The sequence below is a fragment of the Saimiri boliviensis genome, chromosome 1 (genome assembly GCF_048565385.1).
Source record: "Saimiri boliviensis isolate mSaiBol1 chromosome 1, mSaiBol1.pri, whole genome shotgun sequence".
NCBI classification, from domain to species: Eukaryota; Metazoa; Chordata; class Mammalia; order Primates; family Cebidae; genus Saimiri; species Saimiri boliviensis.
In genome coordinates this window covers 301,099,954-301,116,396 of record NC_133449.1, presented here as the reverse complement: position 1 = coordinate 301,116,396, position 16,443 = coordinate 301,099,954, and the positions used below count along the sequence as shown (strand labels likewise).

General features: G+C 58.6%; 1 protein-coding gene across 1 annotated transcript in view; it reads right to left on the bottom strand.

Annotated features, from left to right (window-relative positions):
• Positions 1-16,443, bottom strand: part of ZDHHC11 (zDHHC palmitoyltransferase 11) — a gene marked incomplete at its 5' end in the record, with an annotated part of 102,389 nt that overhangs the window by 74,497 nt on the left and 11,449 nt on the right. Inside the window, 5 exons of the mRNA XM_074387627.1 lie at positions 3,741-3,859; positions 9,553-9,708; positions 12,001-12,125; positions 15,328-15,429; positions 16,166-16,344. Of these exons, the coding sequence (XP_074243728.1) occupies positions 3,741-3,859; positions 9,553-9,708; positions 12,001-12,125; positions 15,328-15,429; positions 16,166-16,344 (681 nt within the window). The remainder of the gene's footprint in view (positions 1-3,740; positions 3,860-9,552; positions 9,709-12,000; positions 12,126-15,327; positions 15,430-16,165; positions 16,345-16,443) is intronic.

Sequence of the window (16,443 nt, the reverse complement as noted above, 5' to 3'; positions counted from 1 at the left end):
TTTTTGGTGTTTTTTTTACAACTGCACTTTGAAAGTCTTTGTGTCTTTGTGTGTTCTGGCATCAGCCTAAGACTTGAAAATATTTTGTTTGCCTGTGACTTGCACAGGAACGAACATCTCACTTTGCTGTGTTTTGCTTTACTGCACTTCACAGACACTGTGTTTTTTTGTTTTTTAACAAATTGAGGGTTTGTGGTGGCCCTGGTTAAGCAAGTGACCGTTATCCCAGCATATCGGTGCCATGTTCCTGGTAGCCTGTGCTCACTTCAGGTGTCTGTGTAAGCCACTTTTAGCAAGAAAGCACTTTTAATTCAGACACAGACACTGCTTTTAGACGTAATGTTGCTGCCCGGGGGTGGTGTAAACATAACTTTTACAACCAGAGAAATTCATGTGACTTGCTTTCTTGAGAGGTTCACTTTATTGCAGTATTCTACACCAAAACCTGCAATATCTCTGATGTGTGCCTGTATTTTTATTTTCTTAATGGTGACTTTCGAAGAGCAAATATTTTCAATTTTGGTAGAGTCAAAACTATAATTTTTTTTCTTCCATAGGCAGTGATTTTGGTGTCCTATCAAAGAAAAGCTTTGTCTAACTCAAGATCACAGAGATCTCAATCTATGCTTGCTTCTAAAAGTGTTCTATGTTCAGCTTTTAAGTGTCAGATAGATTTGGGGCCCACTTTTTGTGTGGGGAATGAAGTGACCCTGAGCAATCTTTGTACAGGTTTGAAGAACTCAATTGTTCTCTTGTGTTTCCCATGTGGACATCCAATTGTTCTAATATCACTTGTTAAACTATAATGTCTCCCCATTTAATTAGTTTAGTACTGTTATTTAAAGACAACTGACCGTAAGTGAAAGGTTTAACTTTGGACCTTTCTTCTGGTCCCTTTATCTATGTCCCGCTCCTTGTCAATGCCACACTGTTTTTATTACTGCAGCTTTATAGTACAATTGAAGGTCTGGCTGTGTAAGCTCTCCAATTGCATTTTTTCTCAATATTGTTTTGGCTAATATAGTAGAGTAGGTAGCCTAGGTATTTTAAATTTGCATAGACATTTTAGCCCCACCTTGTCATTTCTGCTAAAACAAAAGCCTGCTGGGGTTCAGCAGGCATTGTGGTGAATTTGCAGATCAGTTTTGGGGAAAATTGCTCTTTTAACAGTATTTTTTCCAATGTATGACTGCTGTGGACCTTTTCATTCAATAGGTTGTCTTCGACTTCTGTGAGTCATGGTGCACAGTTTTCAGTGTACATATATGCACATGGTTTGTTGAATTTACTCTTTTTTATAAGATTGTGAATCGAAGTTTTAAAAACATAACCCAGATTTTTCATTGCTAGTGTAGAGAGATGTGTGAATGTGTATTTTAGTATGTGCCCCACATCCTTGTGAAGCAGTTTTATTATCTTAACTAGGTTTTAAAACATAATTTTTAGGATTTTGTTGCCTGCAAATAAACATGGTTTTACTTTATGTTCTGTGTACCTTCACTTTCCCTGCGGCATTGGGCTGGCCAGAATGTTCATGCTAGGTCAGAAGTAGGGGAAGGGATGCCCTTGCCTGTCCAGCCTCGAGGAGAGTGCCCTCAGCCTTTCACCAGGAAGTATGACATCAGGTACACAGAATGCTTTCCTATCATTCTGAGGTCACTGAGATTTTTAAAATCATGAATGGGTTTCCAGGTTCATCCATGTCCCTACGACACGAACTCATTGTTTTTGATGGCTGCATAATATTCCATGGTGTATATGTACCACATTTTCCCTGTCCAGTCTATCATCGATGGGCATTTGGGTGGGTTCCAGGTCTTTGCTGTTGTAAACAGTGCTGCAGTGAACATTCGTGTGCACGTGTCCTTATAGTAGAACGATTTATCATCCTTTGGATATATACCCAGTAATGGGATTGCTGGGTCAAATGGAATTTCTATTTCTAGGTCCTTGAGGAATCGCCACACTGTCTTCCACATGGTTGAACTAATTTACACTCCCACCAACAGTGTAAAAGTGTTCCTGTTTCTCCACATCCTCTCCAGCTTCTGTTGTCTCTAGATTTTTTCATGATCGCCATTCTAACTGGCGTGAGATGGTATCTCAATGTGGTTTTGATTTGCATTTCTCTGATGACCAGTGATGATGAGCATTTTTTCTTATGTTTGTTGGCCTCATGTACGTCTTCTTTTGAAAAGTGTCTGTTCACATCCTTTAAACCATCATTCTCAGCAAACTGACACAAGAGCAGAAAATCAAACACCGCATGTTCTCACTCATAGGCGGGTGTTGAACAATGAGGACACATGGACACAGGGAGGGGAGCGTCACACACTGGGGTCTGTTGAGGGGAAACAGGGGAGGGACAGTGGGGGGTGGAGAGTTGGGGAGAGAGAGCATGGGGAGAAGTGCCGGATATAGGTGATGGGGAGGGAGGCAGCAAACCACACTGCCATGTGTGTACCTATGCAACAATCCTGCATGTTCTTCACGTGTACCCCCAAAACCTAAAACGCAATAAAATAAATAAATAAATTTTAAAAAAAATCATGAATGGGCACTTGACGGTAGCACACCCTTTCTGCACTGATTGGCATGGTCACATGGTTACTGCTCTCGGTTGTACTAACGTGCTGAGCTAGTCACTGATATCCGGGCCTGAAGCCACCGTGGCGCCCTGGAGTAAGAGCACCCAGCTGCGGTGCGTGGGCCTGCCCTGTGCTCCTGGGTTTGGTTTGCCAGGGTCTCGTCAGTGACCTGCGCCTGTGTTTCTGGAGTTTACTGGCTTATGAATATCTGGCTTTGACGTCAGGTTGATACCGGCATTGCCGAATGAGTTGGAGCCGTCTCCCTTTTCTGAAAGAGTGTGTATGCAGTTGGTATTACATTTTGTCTTAAAATCTTTGCCAGAATTCATCCATGCAGACTTCAGGGCCTGGAATGTTTTCTTCACTGGAAGATTTCAAATCAATACTTCAGTCTCTCGGCTGTTCTATGTCTATTGAGATCTTCTATGTCTTCTTGAGTTAGTTATAATAATTTGTGTCACTTAACTGGAAAAGAAACTAACTACCTTAAGATAAAAAGCATTCTTTCAGGCCAGGCACAGCAGCTCACGCCTGTAATCCCAGCACTTTGGGAGGCCAAGGTGGGAGGATAACTTGAGGCAGAAGTTTGAGACCAGCCTGGCATGTCAAAACCACGTCTCTACTAAAAATACAAAGATTAGCTGGACGTAGTGTGATCTGCAACCCCAGCGAGTTGGAGGCTGAGGCAGGCAAACTGTTGGAACCCGGGAGTCAGAGGCTGCAGTGAGCTGAGATTTCACCACTTCACTCCAGCCTGGGCAACAGAGTAAGAGTCTGTTTCAAAACAAAATAAAACAAAACCCACAAAAAGCATACTTCTGTGTGCTAACACTGTGGCTGGTGAAGAGGAAAAAAAAGCAGACTTCAACTTTAGAAGATTGACAATGAAGTATAGAAATGTTTAAGAAACTCAGTTCCATTACTATTTTTGCACTAGGAAGTCATCTGTGCATGTTGGGTATTTATGTTCACAAAGACACATCAGGTACACACACACACACACACACACACACACACACACACACACTCTCACAGCAAAGTCCACGGGCTGCACCAGCACTGAAGCACAGGAGCGTGGCTGAGAGCTCCCAGCCACAGAGCAACGTGGACAGTGTCCCAGGCCTTGACAAATGGAGCAGGGACAGGTGGTACCTGGAGAAATCCTTCCCCCATTTGCACGGGTGAACCTTTCCTCTCTGCTTGGCATTTTGACTTCTCTTCCTCTTCATGGGTCTGAGTGAGATAATCCAGGGTGGTCATCTTCTTGATCTCTAGAAAGAGGAAAGGAGGAACAGGACAAGTCACCCACCCTGCCGCTTTGCACCACGCCCACACGACAGCTCAGCAGGGCAGCCAGTGCCCCACCTGCCCACCAGGGAGCACTGCTCTGCCCACCACGCAGGCCCTGTGAGGCCAGGGCGGGTACAGGCACCTCGGGGGCCCAGCTCTGTAGCTGGCTGATGGTCAGCGAGGGGTCTGCAGGTGTTAGCTGGGGACTGGCGCTGGCCCGCCAAGGCCTCTTGAGCTGCACTGTCAGTGGGGTCAGAACAGAAGGGGCCTCTCACACCCGGGTCCCCCCACACCACGCAGCCTGAGAAGTTGCTCCAGATCCCCCGGGGACTGCTGATGGGGTACGAGGCCAGCTCTGGAGGGCCGTTCTGTCTGAGGGTCCAGTGCCCTGTGGGGGTCCTCATATCTGGACAATGGATGGCCACACTTTGGGGGAGGCACAGAGACCCCAAAGTCAGAGGACCACGTGGTACAGCAGTCACCCCTAGGTGCTGGCCAGCGGGTCCTGGGACCACACACTCCAGTGGGTGCTCAGAGCCCCAGGCCCAGGAGGTGAACCCAAATGCCACAAGGGCCACTCAGCACAGCCTCTGATGGGGCTGAGACAGGTTACTGACCCTGCAGCCCTGCACGATGTCCACAGACAGCTCAGCGGGGTGGCCAGCACCCCACCCACTCGGCCGGCCCTGCGTGCAGCAGAACAGCCCAGGGAAGCAAAGCAAAATCCGAGATGCCCATTTATCTAAAAGAGCCGTGTTAATAAATGTTAATAAAATGGGCTCTGCACCGATTTCAGCCACGAGCTTCCACGGAGGGGCCAAACTCTCCATGCTGTTTTCCTGAAACACCAGCATTGTGAGAGCCGACGGCTCGTGACTATTCCTGGAGAGCCGGGTGGCCGCCCACAGAGGCCTATTTGCAGCGAAGAGCAGATGGCAGTGGGAGCCCCGCGGAGCTGCCCGCGGCGGCACAGCCCCGTTGCCTACAGTCCTTCAGGTGCTCCGCTCTGGCCAGGTCCTGAGCCGCTCGACGTGGCTCTGGCTAGTCCTCCACACCCCTTAGAACGTGTCGTGGTTTCAGCACACAACCTCATGCTTGTTTATATTCCAGTTAAAATTTATGTTCTTTTCCCCAGGTTTGCAGAAACACCATCAAAAGCACATCTTCAGTGTGCCCCGTGCTCCCGGGGGCAGCATGGTGCGGGCAAGCTCCATGGACACAGTTAACCCGAGTGTCACGGTGACCTTGAGGGCTTGCAGGGCAGCCGCGGACCTCCAGACGGGGCCAGTGCTCCCGGGCGGGCCGGGCGGCACGGGGAGGGCTGTGCTTCCGCGACCTCATGCAACAGGTTTTCTCTGCCGTCTGCTGTGCAGGCGGCTCCCACCCACCTCTGGAAGGCGGCCCCATATCACACACCTGCTCAGGACATCGCGTCCTCGCCACACGCACTGAGGGCTCATTAAGGTCTGTCCTCCAAGCTTCAAAACAGAGTCTGAGTGAGCAGCTGCTTCGGATCGGCTCCCCACAGTCTCCCATGGTGCTCAGGCAGAGCAGGGGCCACACCCGACACCTGCCCACAGATGAACAGAGCACGCATGCAGGACAGGCAGCGCCTCCAGGAGCCTGCATGGGAACTGGCGACCTCGCCCCGAGGACCGCCCTCCACAGCTGCCTCAACCTCACGGAACAGGAGGCAGACGGCCCATCGGGCCCCCGATGAGAGCGCAGCCCGGTGCCCAGGTGGACGACTCTCCAGAGACCCTGGCAGAGACCCAGCTCAGAGGTGCCGGCCTCCTGATGACAGAAGCCGAGGTGACGAGGTGCTGTTCTGAGCAGCTACATTGTGTGGCAGTTTCACCACAACTACCTAATCCTCCGACGTTGTCCTGGAACTCTGCTTTTTGAATCAACACATTCAGCCCTGGCTCCATCGGGGTCTGAAAGTCCCCTGGCCCTCGTTCGGCTCACGGAAGCATCTACTCCCAGGCACGGGGTTGGGACCCAGGGGCCCACGAAGGCCCCGTCCTCACGGCAACCTCAGTGGGCCTTTAAGTGCCGCTGGTTTTGCGTCCAGGACAGCTCCCAGCCCACCCTTCCTCGTGTCTGAGAGCCTGCCATGACGTCCGGATGACCGAGAAGGCTTCCTGCCAGCTCCCTGGCCCTGGCTTCTCTCCGGGCCGTCGGGCACGAGGTGGCGGGCGCTCCTCACTGCCCCATGCCCGCCGCCGCACCTCCCAGCCCCACCGCCTGACGCGAGGGCCAGCTTCTCCGCAGCACGAGGCCATCCACACGCATCCACGTCTTGGTCTTTGTCCCCCTCCGCAGCGTGCAGGTGACCATGCCGGGTCCACAGGAGCCTCGGCCCCCACTCGGCACACAGTGGGTATTTACGCTATTTTAACCTGGGAATACGTTTTGTGCCCAAAGTTGGAAAAAACTGGCGAGTGCAGACTTTGTATTCCTGGGCAGTCTGGGCATCTCTTCACCTGCCGCACGAGTGGAAAAACCACGTGGGCCCCAGGATGTGCCCCGTGGACGCCTGAGCCCAGCTGAGTCTCGCGCTGTGGGGAACTTGCTTGGCTCTGGGCATCTGAGGGGGACAGACCTCCTGATAAGGAGAGATGGTGAATTCCGGGGGAGGTGAAACTCCAGAAAAGCCTTCAAAAAAGCCTTTAAACAGAGGGATTTCTAGATAATTCTAGAAAGTACTTTAAAAACTACTGCCGGTTCTAAGAGGGGTGGAGAGTTTGGAAGGAGGTCCAAACAACCCTCATGCTGAAGGGTTTAAGCTGTAGGAGGGGGCGGCCCGTGCCTCTCCGTGAAGTCACGGCTGAGGCTTCCGTTCCATTCCGTTCAGTAAACATACCCCAGGCACCTGCTCGATGCAGGCCCGGGCCTTGACAGCCGGAACTAGAACTCTGACAGCATCACGCTCAGCACTGCGTCCGCAGGGTTTCTTCCATTCAACTTCACTGCACTTTCTCCCTTTTTTTTTCCGAGACGGAGCCTTGTTCTGTCGCCCAGGCTGGAGTGCAGTGGTGCGATCTCGGCTCACTGCAACCTCTGCCCCCGGGTTCAAGCGATCCTCCTGCCTCAGCCTCCCACCCCCAGTAGCTGGGACGATAGGCACACATCACCATGCCCAGCTAATTTTTGTATTTTTAGTAGAGATGGGGTTGCACCATGTTGGCCTGGCTGATCTTGATTTCCTGCCTTCGTGACCCCCCGCACTGGCCTCTCAAAGTGCTGGGATTACAGGCGGGCACCACTGCGCCTGGCCCACCACACTTTCATTAAGAAACAATTCAAGCCTCAGGCAAGACAACAGTGACTGTGGTTTGAATAGGAGCCTCTTAGTGGGGCATGCTCATTCTGAGCTGGGCCTTCTCGCCACAGCCGCAGGCCAGGGCTGTCCCGGAGATGGAGTGGTCCAGGTGAGCCCACCCCGCTCCCTCTGCTCTGACCTGGGGCTGGCCAGGCTGTCAGGAACAGGGTATTATCGGGGGCTGGGCCTGGACACACTGCTGCCCGTGCCCAGAGACACCCCCTGAGATGCCACAGCCCGGGGCAGCCACTGCCCAGAGAATGAAAGACACTGTACGACTGGCCCGCCATGACCGAACAGCTGGTGCCGGGAGGAGGCGGGTGGCTGCTTCTTCCAACAACAGGCTTCCTTGGGGGTGGGGAGGAGGTTGCCCTACCTCATTCAGCAACATAACTGACTGCCTGCCACTGTGCCCGAGGTGAGACAAGATGCAGCAGGACCGCCAGCTCTCACCTCAACCACCTGCCACTGTGCCCACCATGAGACTCAGCAGGACTGCCAGCTCTCACTTCTGCCACCCACCGCTGTGCCCGCCATGAGACTCAGCAGGACCGCCAGCTCTCACCTCTGCCACCCGCCACTGTGCCCGCCATGAGACTCAGCAGGACCGCCAGCTCTCACCTCCATCATCTGCCACTGTGCCTGCTGTAAGACTCAGCAGGACCACCAGCTCTCACCTCTGCCACCCACCACTGTGCCCACGTGAGACTCAGCAGGACCGCCAGCTCTCACCTCTGCCACCCGCCGCTGTGCCCACGTGAGACTCAGCAGGACCACCAGCTCTCACCTCTGCCACCCGCCGCTATGCCCGCATGAGACTCAGCAGGACCGCCAGCTCTCAGCTCCATCACCCGCCGCTGTGCCCACCGTGAGACTCAGCAGGACCGCCAGCTCTCACCTCTGCCACCCGCCACTGTGCCCACGTGAGACTCAGCAGGACCGCCAGCTCTCACCTCTGCCACCCACCACTGTGCCCACGTGAGACTCAGCAGGACCGCCAGCTCTCACCTCTGCCACCCGCCACTGTGCCCACATGAGACTCAGCAGGACCGCCAGCTCTCACCTCTGCCACCCACCACTGTGCCCACATGAGACTCAGCAGGACCGCCAGCTCTCACCTCTGCCACCTGCCGCTGTGCCCACGTGAGACTCAGCAGGACTGCCAGCTCTCACCTCTGCCACCCGCCACTGTGCCCATGTGAGACTCAGCAGGACTGCCAGCTCTCACCTCTATCATCTGCCACTGTGCCTGCTGTAAGACTCAGCAGGACCACCAGCTCTCACCTCTGCCACCCACCACTGTGCCCACGTGAGACTCAGCAGGACCGCCAGCTCTCACCTCTGCCACCTGCCGCTGTGCCCATGTGAGACTCAGCAGGACTGCCAGCTCTCACCTCTGCCACCCGCCGCTGTGCCCATGTGAGACTCAGCAGGACCACCAGCTCTCACCTCTGCCACTCGCCGCTATGCCCACATGAGACTCAGCAGGACCGCCAGCTCTCAGCTCCATCACCCGCCGCTGTGCCCACCGTGAGACTCAGCAGGACCGCCAGCTCTCACCTCTGCCACCCTCCGCTGTGCCCACATGAGACTCAGCAGGACCGTCAGCTCTCACCTCTGCCATCCGCCACTGTGCCCATGTGAGACTCAGCAGGACCGTCAGCTCTCACCTCTGCCATCCGCCGCTGTGCCCACCGTGAGACTCAGCAGGACCGCCAGCTCTCACCTCCATCACCTGCCGCTGTGCCCGCGTGAGACTCAGCAGGACCACCAGCTCTCACCTCCACCACCCGCCACTGTGCCTGCTGTGAGACTCAGCAGGACCGCCAGCTCTCACCTCCATCACCCGCAGCTGTGCCCGCGTGAGACTCAGCAGGACTGCCAGCCCTTGCCTCTCTTGTGTGGTTAGTGGGCGACCTGCCCGCAGTACTTTCTGTTGTTGGAATTTCTACATGGTGCTCTTCCAAGTCCACCTGTTCTTATTTCATTATGTCCTGTTCTTGCCTAATAGATACCACTCCTTTGTCTCTGAACGTTTTAAACTTGTTACTTCAAGCACCCGGCACCACTCCTGAGGGCTCGGGTGTGAGTTCAGCCCCTTGCTGGGTCTGCTGGGCCTCACAGATTTCATTTCTTCCTGTGATTTGCCCTTTTTGCCCATGATCTCATTTCTGGCAGAGGCTGACCGTGAACACAAGTGAACACGGGCGGAGGGGAGGCGGCAAAGAATCTGGCCTCAGGTGTTGGGGGGTCAGGGCGGGGCATGTACTCAGGTAGATGTGGAAGATGAGTAGCTCTGACCACCCAGGCTCGGGGGTCTCGGGGGGTTCAGGGCGGCAGGGGACGTACTCAGGTAGATGTGGAACATGAGCAGCTGCCCTAGCAGGAGCAAGCCAAGCAGGTCCAGCAGGAGCACGGCCGCCCCGATGACGGCCACCATCTGAGTCTTCACCTTCACTGGGAACAGCGGGAGGAACAGCAGCCATGTGTTCGCACTCCTGATATCTGTGGAGACAAGGGAGAGACAGCACGTCCGGCACCTGCCGATGGGCACCACACTGGGTGGGCGTCGCAGACCAGGGCTGGCTGGGGATGGGGCAGCGTGCAGACAGCCTCCCGAGTAGCTGGGACTACAGGTGCTCGGACTCTGTCCCTGCCCAGGTGGATGCCTCCCTTACCTGAGTGCCCCTCAGGCCCCGCTGCCTGCGGGTGGTGTTTATGATCCCAGCTTTACAGATCCAGAGGCAAGGCTGCAACAGGGTCACTAACTGCAGGGGTCACCATGCCTGCCGGCTCCATGAGACCCAGCATCCACCCCTTCTTCACTGGCCACACTGCCTCCCTGGACCCTCTGCACCCTAAAACAGCTGCCTTCAAATAGAACAGGAAAGCCAGAGCTCTCGCCTGGGGGCATTTCTAAGATGCGGTCCTCTGTGACCTGGGGTTGCCAACACCCAAAACAACACTTCCAAAAATCAGGCGAGAGAAAGATGCTGAGGGGCTGTGCGAGGGAGGGTGGTAGAGGGTGGATTCAGCCTGGATGTGTCTGGGTGATGGGCGCTGCCTGGAACTGGCGGCCTTGGGGGCCATCCTAGAAGCAAATGCCACACTCAGCACGACAGGCTGCGGCTGCATGTGCACCACCAGGCTGGACCCATGCTGCCCCCTTAGCCAGCGATGTCACGATGAGTTCAGCCCACGAGAGCGAGGAGCTGCGTGGCTCGGGGCCCCGCTGGCTTTGAAGCCCTGCAGAATCTTCCAGAACAGCAAACCCAGGAAATGGCTCCACCCACGGTCCACGAACTCACCGGAGCCCCTGCCCTGCCACGCAGAAGTAGCGTGTTCCAGGAGAGAAGCCAGTGCGGCCGCTCCAGCTGCCTGTGCCCTCTCCGTCACCTGGCATCCCCTGGAGTGAGCACCCAGACAGCGCAGAGGCTGCCGGGGAAGGTGAGTGCCGTAGAGGGAGGAAGGGCTCAAGGCCGCTGAGCTCAGGGCTCACCAGGGCGGAGCTGGCTTTCAGAAAGTGCTTTGGGGCGCCTGTGAGGCCCTGGCAGCGCCCATCATGCTTCAAGGTGGATGGAGGAGCTTCAGGGCCTTTACTAGGGAGCTGGCAAAGCTCATCCTTGAAAAAAACATTGCACTGTGTTGGCTCCAGAATGTTCTAGAACAAGGGCCACGTGAGTTCTGCCTCTCTCAACACCCGGGCCATGTGCAGTGTGGGCACAGCCAAACCTGGAGCTGAGACTGGCAGCCTCGACCCACACCCCGAGGGCTGCCTGGCCCGGGTCCTCCTGGTCAGGGTCCCGGCGCCACAGCCAAGAGTACGTCAAGCGGCGGGGGTGTGGGGGCTGGGCAGCTTCCACGACAGACGCTTGTGGTCCCACGCAGGGCTCTGACATCCTGCTGCCGGCCAGGCGCTGCCTCCGGACGCTCCAGGGAGGTCCTCCCACCGCTGCCAGCTCCTGTGGCTCTGGCCACCCTGGGCTGTGGCCGTCTCACTCCACCGTGCCTCTGTCCTCACAGGGCTGCCTCCCTCTGCGTCTCTCCTTTCTCTTATAAGCACACTCGTGTCTAGACTTGGGCCCCTGGGACAACCCAGCTCAATCCTCCGACCTCAAATCTTAAGTCACGGCCACAGACACGTTTCCCAGGACGGTGGCATCGTGGGATCTGGGTTCGGTGTGGACTTGACTCTGGAGCCCAGAGTCCACTGCTGCCACGTCTCTCCTGTGGCTGAGTGCAGGGAACAGTTCCTAAGAGCCTAAGCCCCCCACAGCCTACAGCCCCCACCCCTAGCCCTACCCCCGTCCCACCTCCGCTCTCCCCTCCCCTCCGGCTGCTCCTGAAGGACGGGCACGCCCCTCACCCACCGCCACGTGGCCCACAGGGAAGGCATGGCAGGCGCTGCAGAGCTGACTGTGGAGGCCAGGGCAGTAGTGACCTGCGCAGGACAGGCACCGCCCTCCCACATCCCACAGGGATGCCAGCAGGTGCTGTAGGTCTGACTGTGGAGGCCCGGCAGCAGCGGCAGCACCCACAGAGCAGCGTGGCCAGTGCCATCCCGAGCCTGCCTCCCGGGCACTGGGGGCTGCTGGGCTGCGTGGGCCTGGGCTGCTGCCTTTGGCCCAGGTCAGAGTCTGCCTGGGGCTGCCCACCCCAGCCTCTCCCTGGGCCAAACGGGACCAACCACCCCCAGACCGATACTGCCACTTGGAAAGACGACTGGAGACGAGGCTGTGGCCAAGTCGGCTCACGGCAGCCCTGGCAGAGGCCACGCCAGGAGCGGCAGCCACGTACCTTCATACTTGGGGTCTGTGCGGAGCGCCCAGGGGTTCACGAAGTACTGGATGAGGACGTACAGCAGGACGGCGGTCACGCAGAGCAGGCCGGCTACGGCCGAGGCCACGGTGCTGAAGAAGAACCTGCAAGCAGACACACAGGCAGGCATGGGGCGCAGGCGAGGGCGCGTGGGGGCGGGGCACACAGGGGCAGGCATGGGGGGCAGGCGAGGGTGCGTGGGGGCGGGGCACACAGGGGCAGGCATGGGGGGCGCTGGGGCAGGCGAGGGCGCGTGGGGGCGGGGTACACGGGGCAGGCATGGGGGGCGCTGGGGCAGGCGAGGGCGCATGGGGGCGGGGTACACAGGGGCAGGCATGGGGGGCGCTGGGGCAGGCGAGGGCGCGTGGGGGAGGGGTACACAGGGGCAGGCATGGGGGGCAGGCGAGGGCGCGTGGGGGCGGGGTACACAGGGAAAGGCATGGGGGGCGCTGGGGCAGGCGAGGGCGCGTGGGGGCGTGGTACACAGGGGCAGGCATGGGGGGCGCTGGGGCAGGCGAGGGCGCGTGAGGCGGGGTACACAGGGGCAGGTGTGGGTGGGCACCGGGGGCAGCACGGGGGGCATCTGGGGCCTGCACGGTGGAGGTGACAGGTCAGTGCGGGTGTCCACTGAGAGAAGGCGCCTGGCCAAGGCCCGACGCTGGCCCCAAACTCCACTCTCAACCACACTGGAAGCTCAGGCTCCCGTCTCAGTCCCATCCTATGACGCTCCCCAGGGTCTCCAGGCCTCTCGGGGAGGGACGGCCGTGGCCCACTCTCACCGTCTCGCACCGCCTGACAATTCACGCAGCGCTTCTTGCAAACGTGATTTCATTTAATCCCCACAAGGAACAAAGAGGTTGTGAAGAGGGGGAACCAGCCCTTCTCAAAAGTGAGGAAACTGAGGCCAGAGGCACAGTGTGACTCGACCAAGCCCACCCGGCCAGCGGAGCGTGAGGGTCACACGCATCCCCGGCATCACAGCTCCGGGGCCTCTGCCTGCACCCCTCCACCCCACCTCATTCAGACAGGGGCTCCCTCCCAGCCAAGGAGCACGTGGGCTGGGTCCACTTGGGGGCCCTGAGCTTGGTCTGTGTCGGGGTCTCGCGGCACCTCTCAAGGCAAGGGCACCGAAGCCAGGGAAGGTGAGGGCCACGAGAGCCACGTGGCACCCAGGAGGGCCTGTGGGCACCCAGGAGGGCAGGCACACCATGGGCCTGCGGGCTCAGGGATCTGGATCTCTGCACCCAAAGGGAACTTGGGCTGAGGAGGCCGTGGAGGAGCCCAGCCATGCCTCGGCCCCAGCCTCCTCCTCCAAGGGTCCTGTGCACATTTGAGCCAAAAGCCACAGCCAGGCTCTGGACCCAAAACCACCCCAGTCTCTCGTCTTTGCTCAAAAGACGCCGAGAACGATCCACCCAGAACATCCAGTTCTCCGCAGCGGTTCCTGGAACATCTTCATCCACATCCTCCTTTGGTCTTGCCACCAATATGATATTTTATTTAAAGTTTCCTCTAATCTCCTTTAACTTCGGCCTGTGTATCCTGTTCACTTCAACTTGTGAAATTCCTTTTCATGTTTTCAGCTGGAGGCCAGAGTATGAATCCCGCAGTCTTCTGAGGCACTGCTCCTCCCTCCAAGAGTCTTGAGCGTCTTCCAGAAGATCCCAGGGCTGGGCGGCTCCAGGCGTGAGGGGCTCAGGGGCTCCCTGACACCCGCTCCCTCTCGCTGGCTTCCCTCCCACAGCGGCGACCAGGCGGATGGTCCCGAGCACTCCTTCCTGCCGTGCCGGCCCCTGATGTCGCCAACATGCTCTCCGGTCAGTGCCGAGCCTGGTATCCTGGCCTGGATGTGGCCGCACAGGCACTGTGACCCCAGCACTTAGTGGCCCTGTCGGAGCCTCACTTCCCTGGCCTGGATGTGGCCGCGCAGGGCGGAGGACTGGCGAGGCCTTTCATGCCTGACTTTTGTTTCAACCCCTCCAGGCAGCGGTGCCCCACCCTGTCCCCAGTCCCCCAGGGCCTGAGCCCACTCGGAGAGTAAAGACCCCTCATCTTCACCCTACGGTCTGTACAGGACTCCCCTCTTCATCCAATTAAAAAAAGGTGGGTCTCCAAGACCTCAGAGCCCAAAGCCCACGGGGCCGGGCAGAGCTATTCACGCAGGGCTCCTCTTCCCACTGGCACCCAGGGCCGCTCTCCTCGGCAGCAGGTCACACCCACGGTCTTCCCAGGACACCGGGGCCGCCTCCTCCTCCTCTCCATCTGCCTTCCTCTCGCACCGGGGAGCAGCACACAGCCTCCCTCTCAGGGGCTCTGCCGTCACCTCCGTCAACTTCCTGGGCCAGAGGGCACCTGTGCCCCCAGCCCTGCTCTCCTGACGCCCCTTTCCCATGCACAGGCTGCAGCACCTGCCTGCACCGGGCGCCCACACGGCGCCGCTCCCTCACCCCTCCTGGGGAAGGCAGGGCCCTCTCCTGACCTGCCTGTGGGCCCTCGCCCCCACCTTCCCCACCAGGCCTAACGGACAAGCCAGCTCGAGGCACCAGAGCACAGAGTCCAGAAGGAAGCGGTGCCCGGGGCTCCCAGAGGAGCGGGCCCGACCGTGGCCGCCAGAGCTGCTCTTCTCCAGGGGGAGGCGGGTGGGTCTCCCCGGCCCTTCCCCCCTCACGTGGCCTCTGGCCTTGCTCTGCAGTGGCACAGTCTCTCTGCCCTTGCTGGGCTGCTCAGCCACTCTGGACACAATCTGTGCTCAAGGCAGGAGGGCAGGGAGACAGGGCAGGGACCCCACGGTGCGTCCCGTGACACCAGACAGCGATGGTCCCCATTCCTGCCCACACCAAGGCCTCCTTCAGCTCAGCACAGAGTAGCGGGGGGCACACATGGTTCTTTTCCCTGGTGATCTTCACAACTCAAAGTGCCACGGACAGCCGGGGCTCAGAACATGGGGCCTTGAGAGTCCCTGGATCCTCCACAATGCTCAGGGAAACACCTCTCTTCCATGCGCCGGCTGCCCACTGCCCCTCCGTGGTCCCACCACTGTGCTCCACAAGCCAGCAGCCTTGGCAGAGAGAAGGCAGCCCGGCCCAGGACAGTGCGGGCAGGCCACCTCAGCCAGTGTGGCCCAGCGGTGCCACATGGGGGCCTCCAGGGACTTCCTCTGCAGACGAGCCTGTCCAGGGACGGCTGCGTCACAGCCCCAGAACCAGACGGGAGGCCGGGGCATGCAGGCATGGAGCGCCAGCCTGCCAGGACAGGGACGCGGCCCCGAGAGGACCGCTGCCTCCGAATCCCCCCGCCCGGCCTCACCAGTAGTTCCGGTTCCCCACGCAGTTGTTGAGCAGTTTGCAGTGGTGGTCGAAGCCTGACACACACTTGTTGCAGGCGATGCAGTGCTTGGCTTTCTTGGTCCTGGAGGGAAGAATCGGGGAGAGGCCGTCAGGCCCAAAGCCTGGGGCAGGGCTGCAGCCCCATCACCAGGGCCAGGCACCTCGAGGGAACCAGGCCTGTGTGGCCTGGGGACGGGGCGTCCGGTGGGGACAGGAGGCTGGGGGAAGGTGCCGAGGCCCGTGGGGAGGAGGAGAAGCAGGCCAGCTCTGGACGGGGCAGCCACAGAGCAGGAGGAGGTGTGTCTGCACTGGGTGCGGCCGCCCTGATCGTAGCGGGGCCCGGAGCTGAGTGGGGGCTTGGATTCCACCTGTGCCTACAGGCCCCCCTTGCAGCCGACAGCTGCCCCCAAGGCCACCACGGATGCCCAGGACCCCTGGGGACATGGGGTCCAGCCTCCCTCTTTCCTTAGGGCTTGTCTTGAAAATCCCCAAGAACAATAGCGCTCTCTTGCCCCTGGACCCCTGGGGAGGGGCCCGTGTGCACAAAATCCCCTGGGATCAACCGTGCCTGAGTGCAGGCACAGCCCTCCAGCCTCAGCCCTGCCTGCAGAGTGGGGGCGGCCCAGCCCTGTGTCCCCTTCACAGGGGACTAGGGGCTGCTCACCTCAGCCAGACTGTGGCCAGGGCTACTCCCCGGAAACCCCATCAGCGCCGGCTGCAGCCGTGGCAGGGAACCTGAGGGCCGGCAGTTCCCTGAGCCCCCGCACCCCTGGAGCTGACCCCGACACCGAGGGGCCTCAGCGAGGGCGGGAACTCACACGGTGACCTTGCACAGGTGGCAGTAGTGGTTCTGGATCACGTGTGCGTGTTTGGATCTGTCGAAGATGGGCATGGGCTGAGAATAGTCCTTCCTGAGTCTCACGTTGGGGTCAGCGGGGTCGATGCAGCAGGCGATCAGGTGAAAGACGAGGTGGAAAAGGAAAATCCCCCCAGCCACCTGGCACGTCAAGGAAGAACCTGGCCCGGGTCCTGTCAGCCTGGCTCGAGGCGTCCCCTTGAGGCCCACGAGCCCAGAGGCGGCGAGGACGAAGATCAG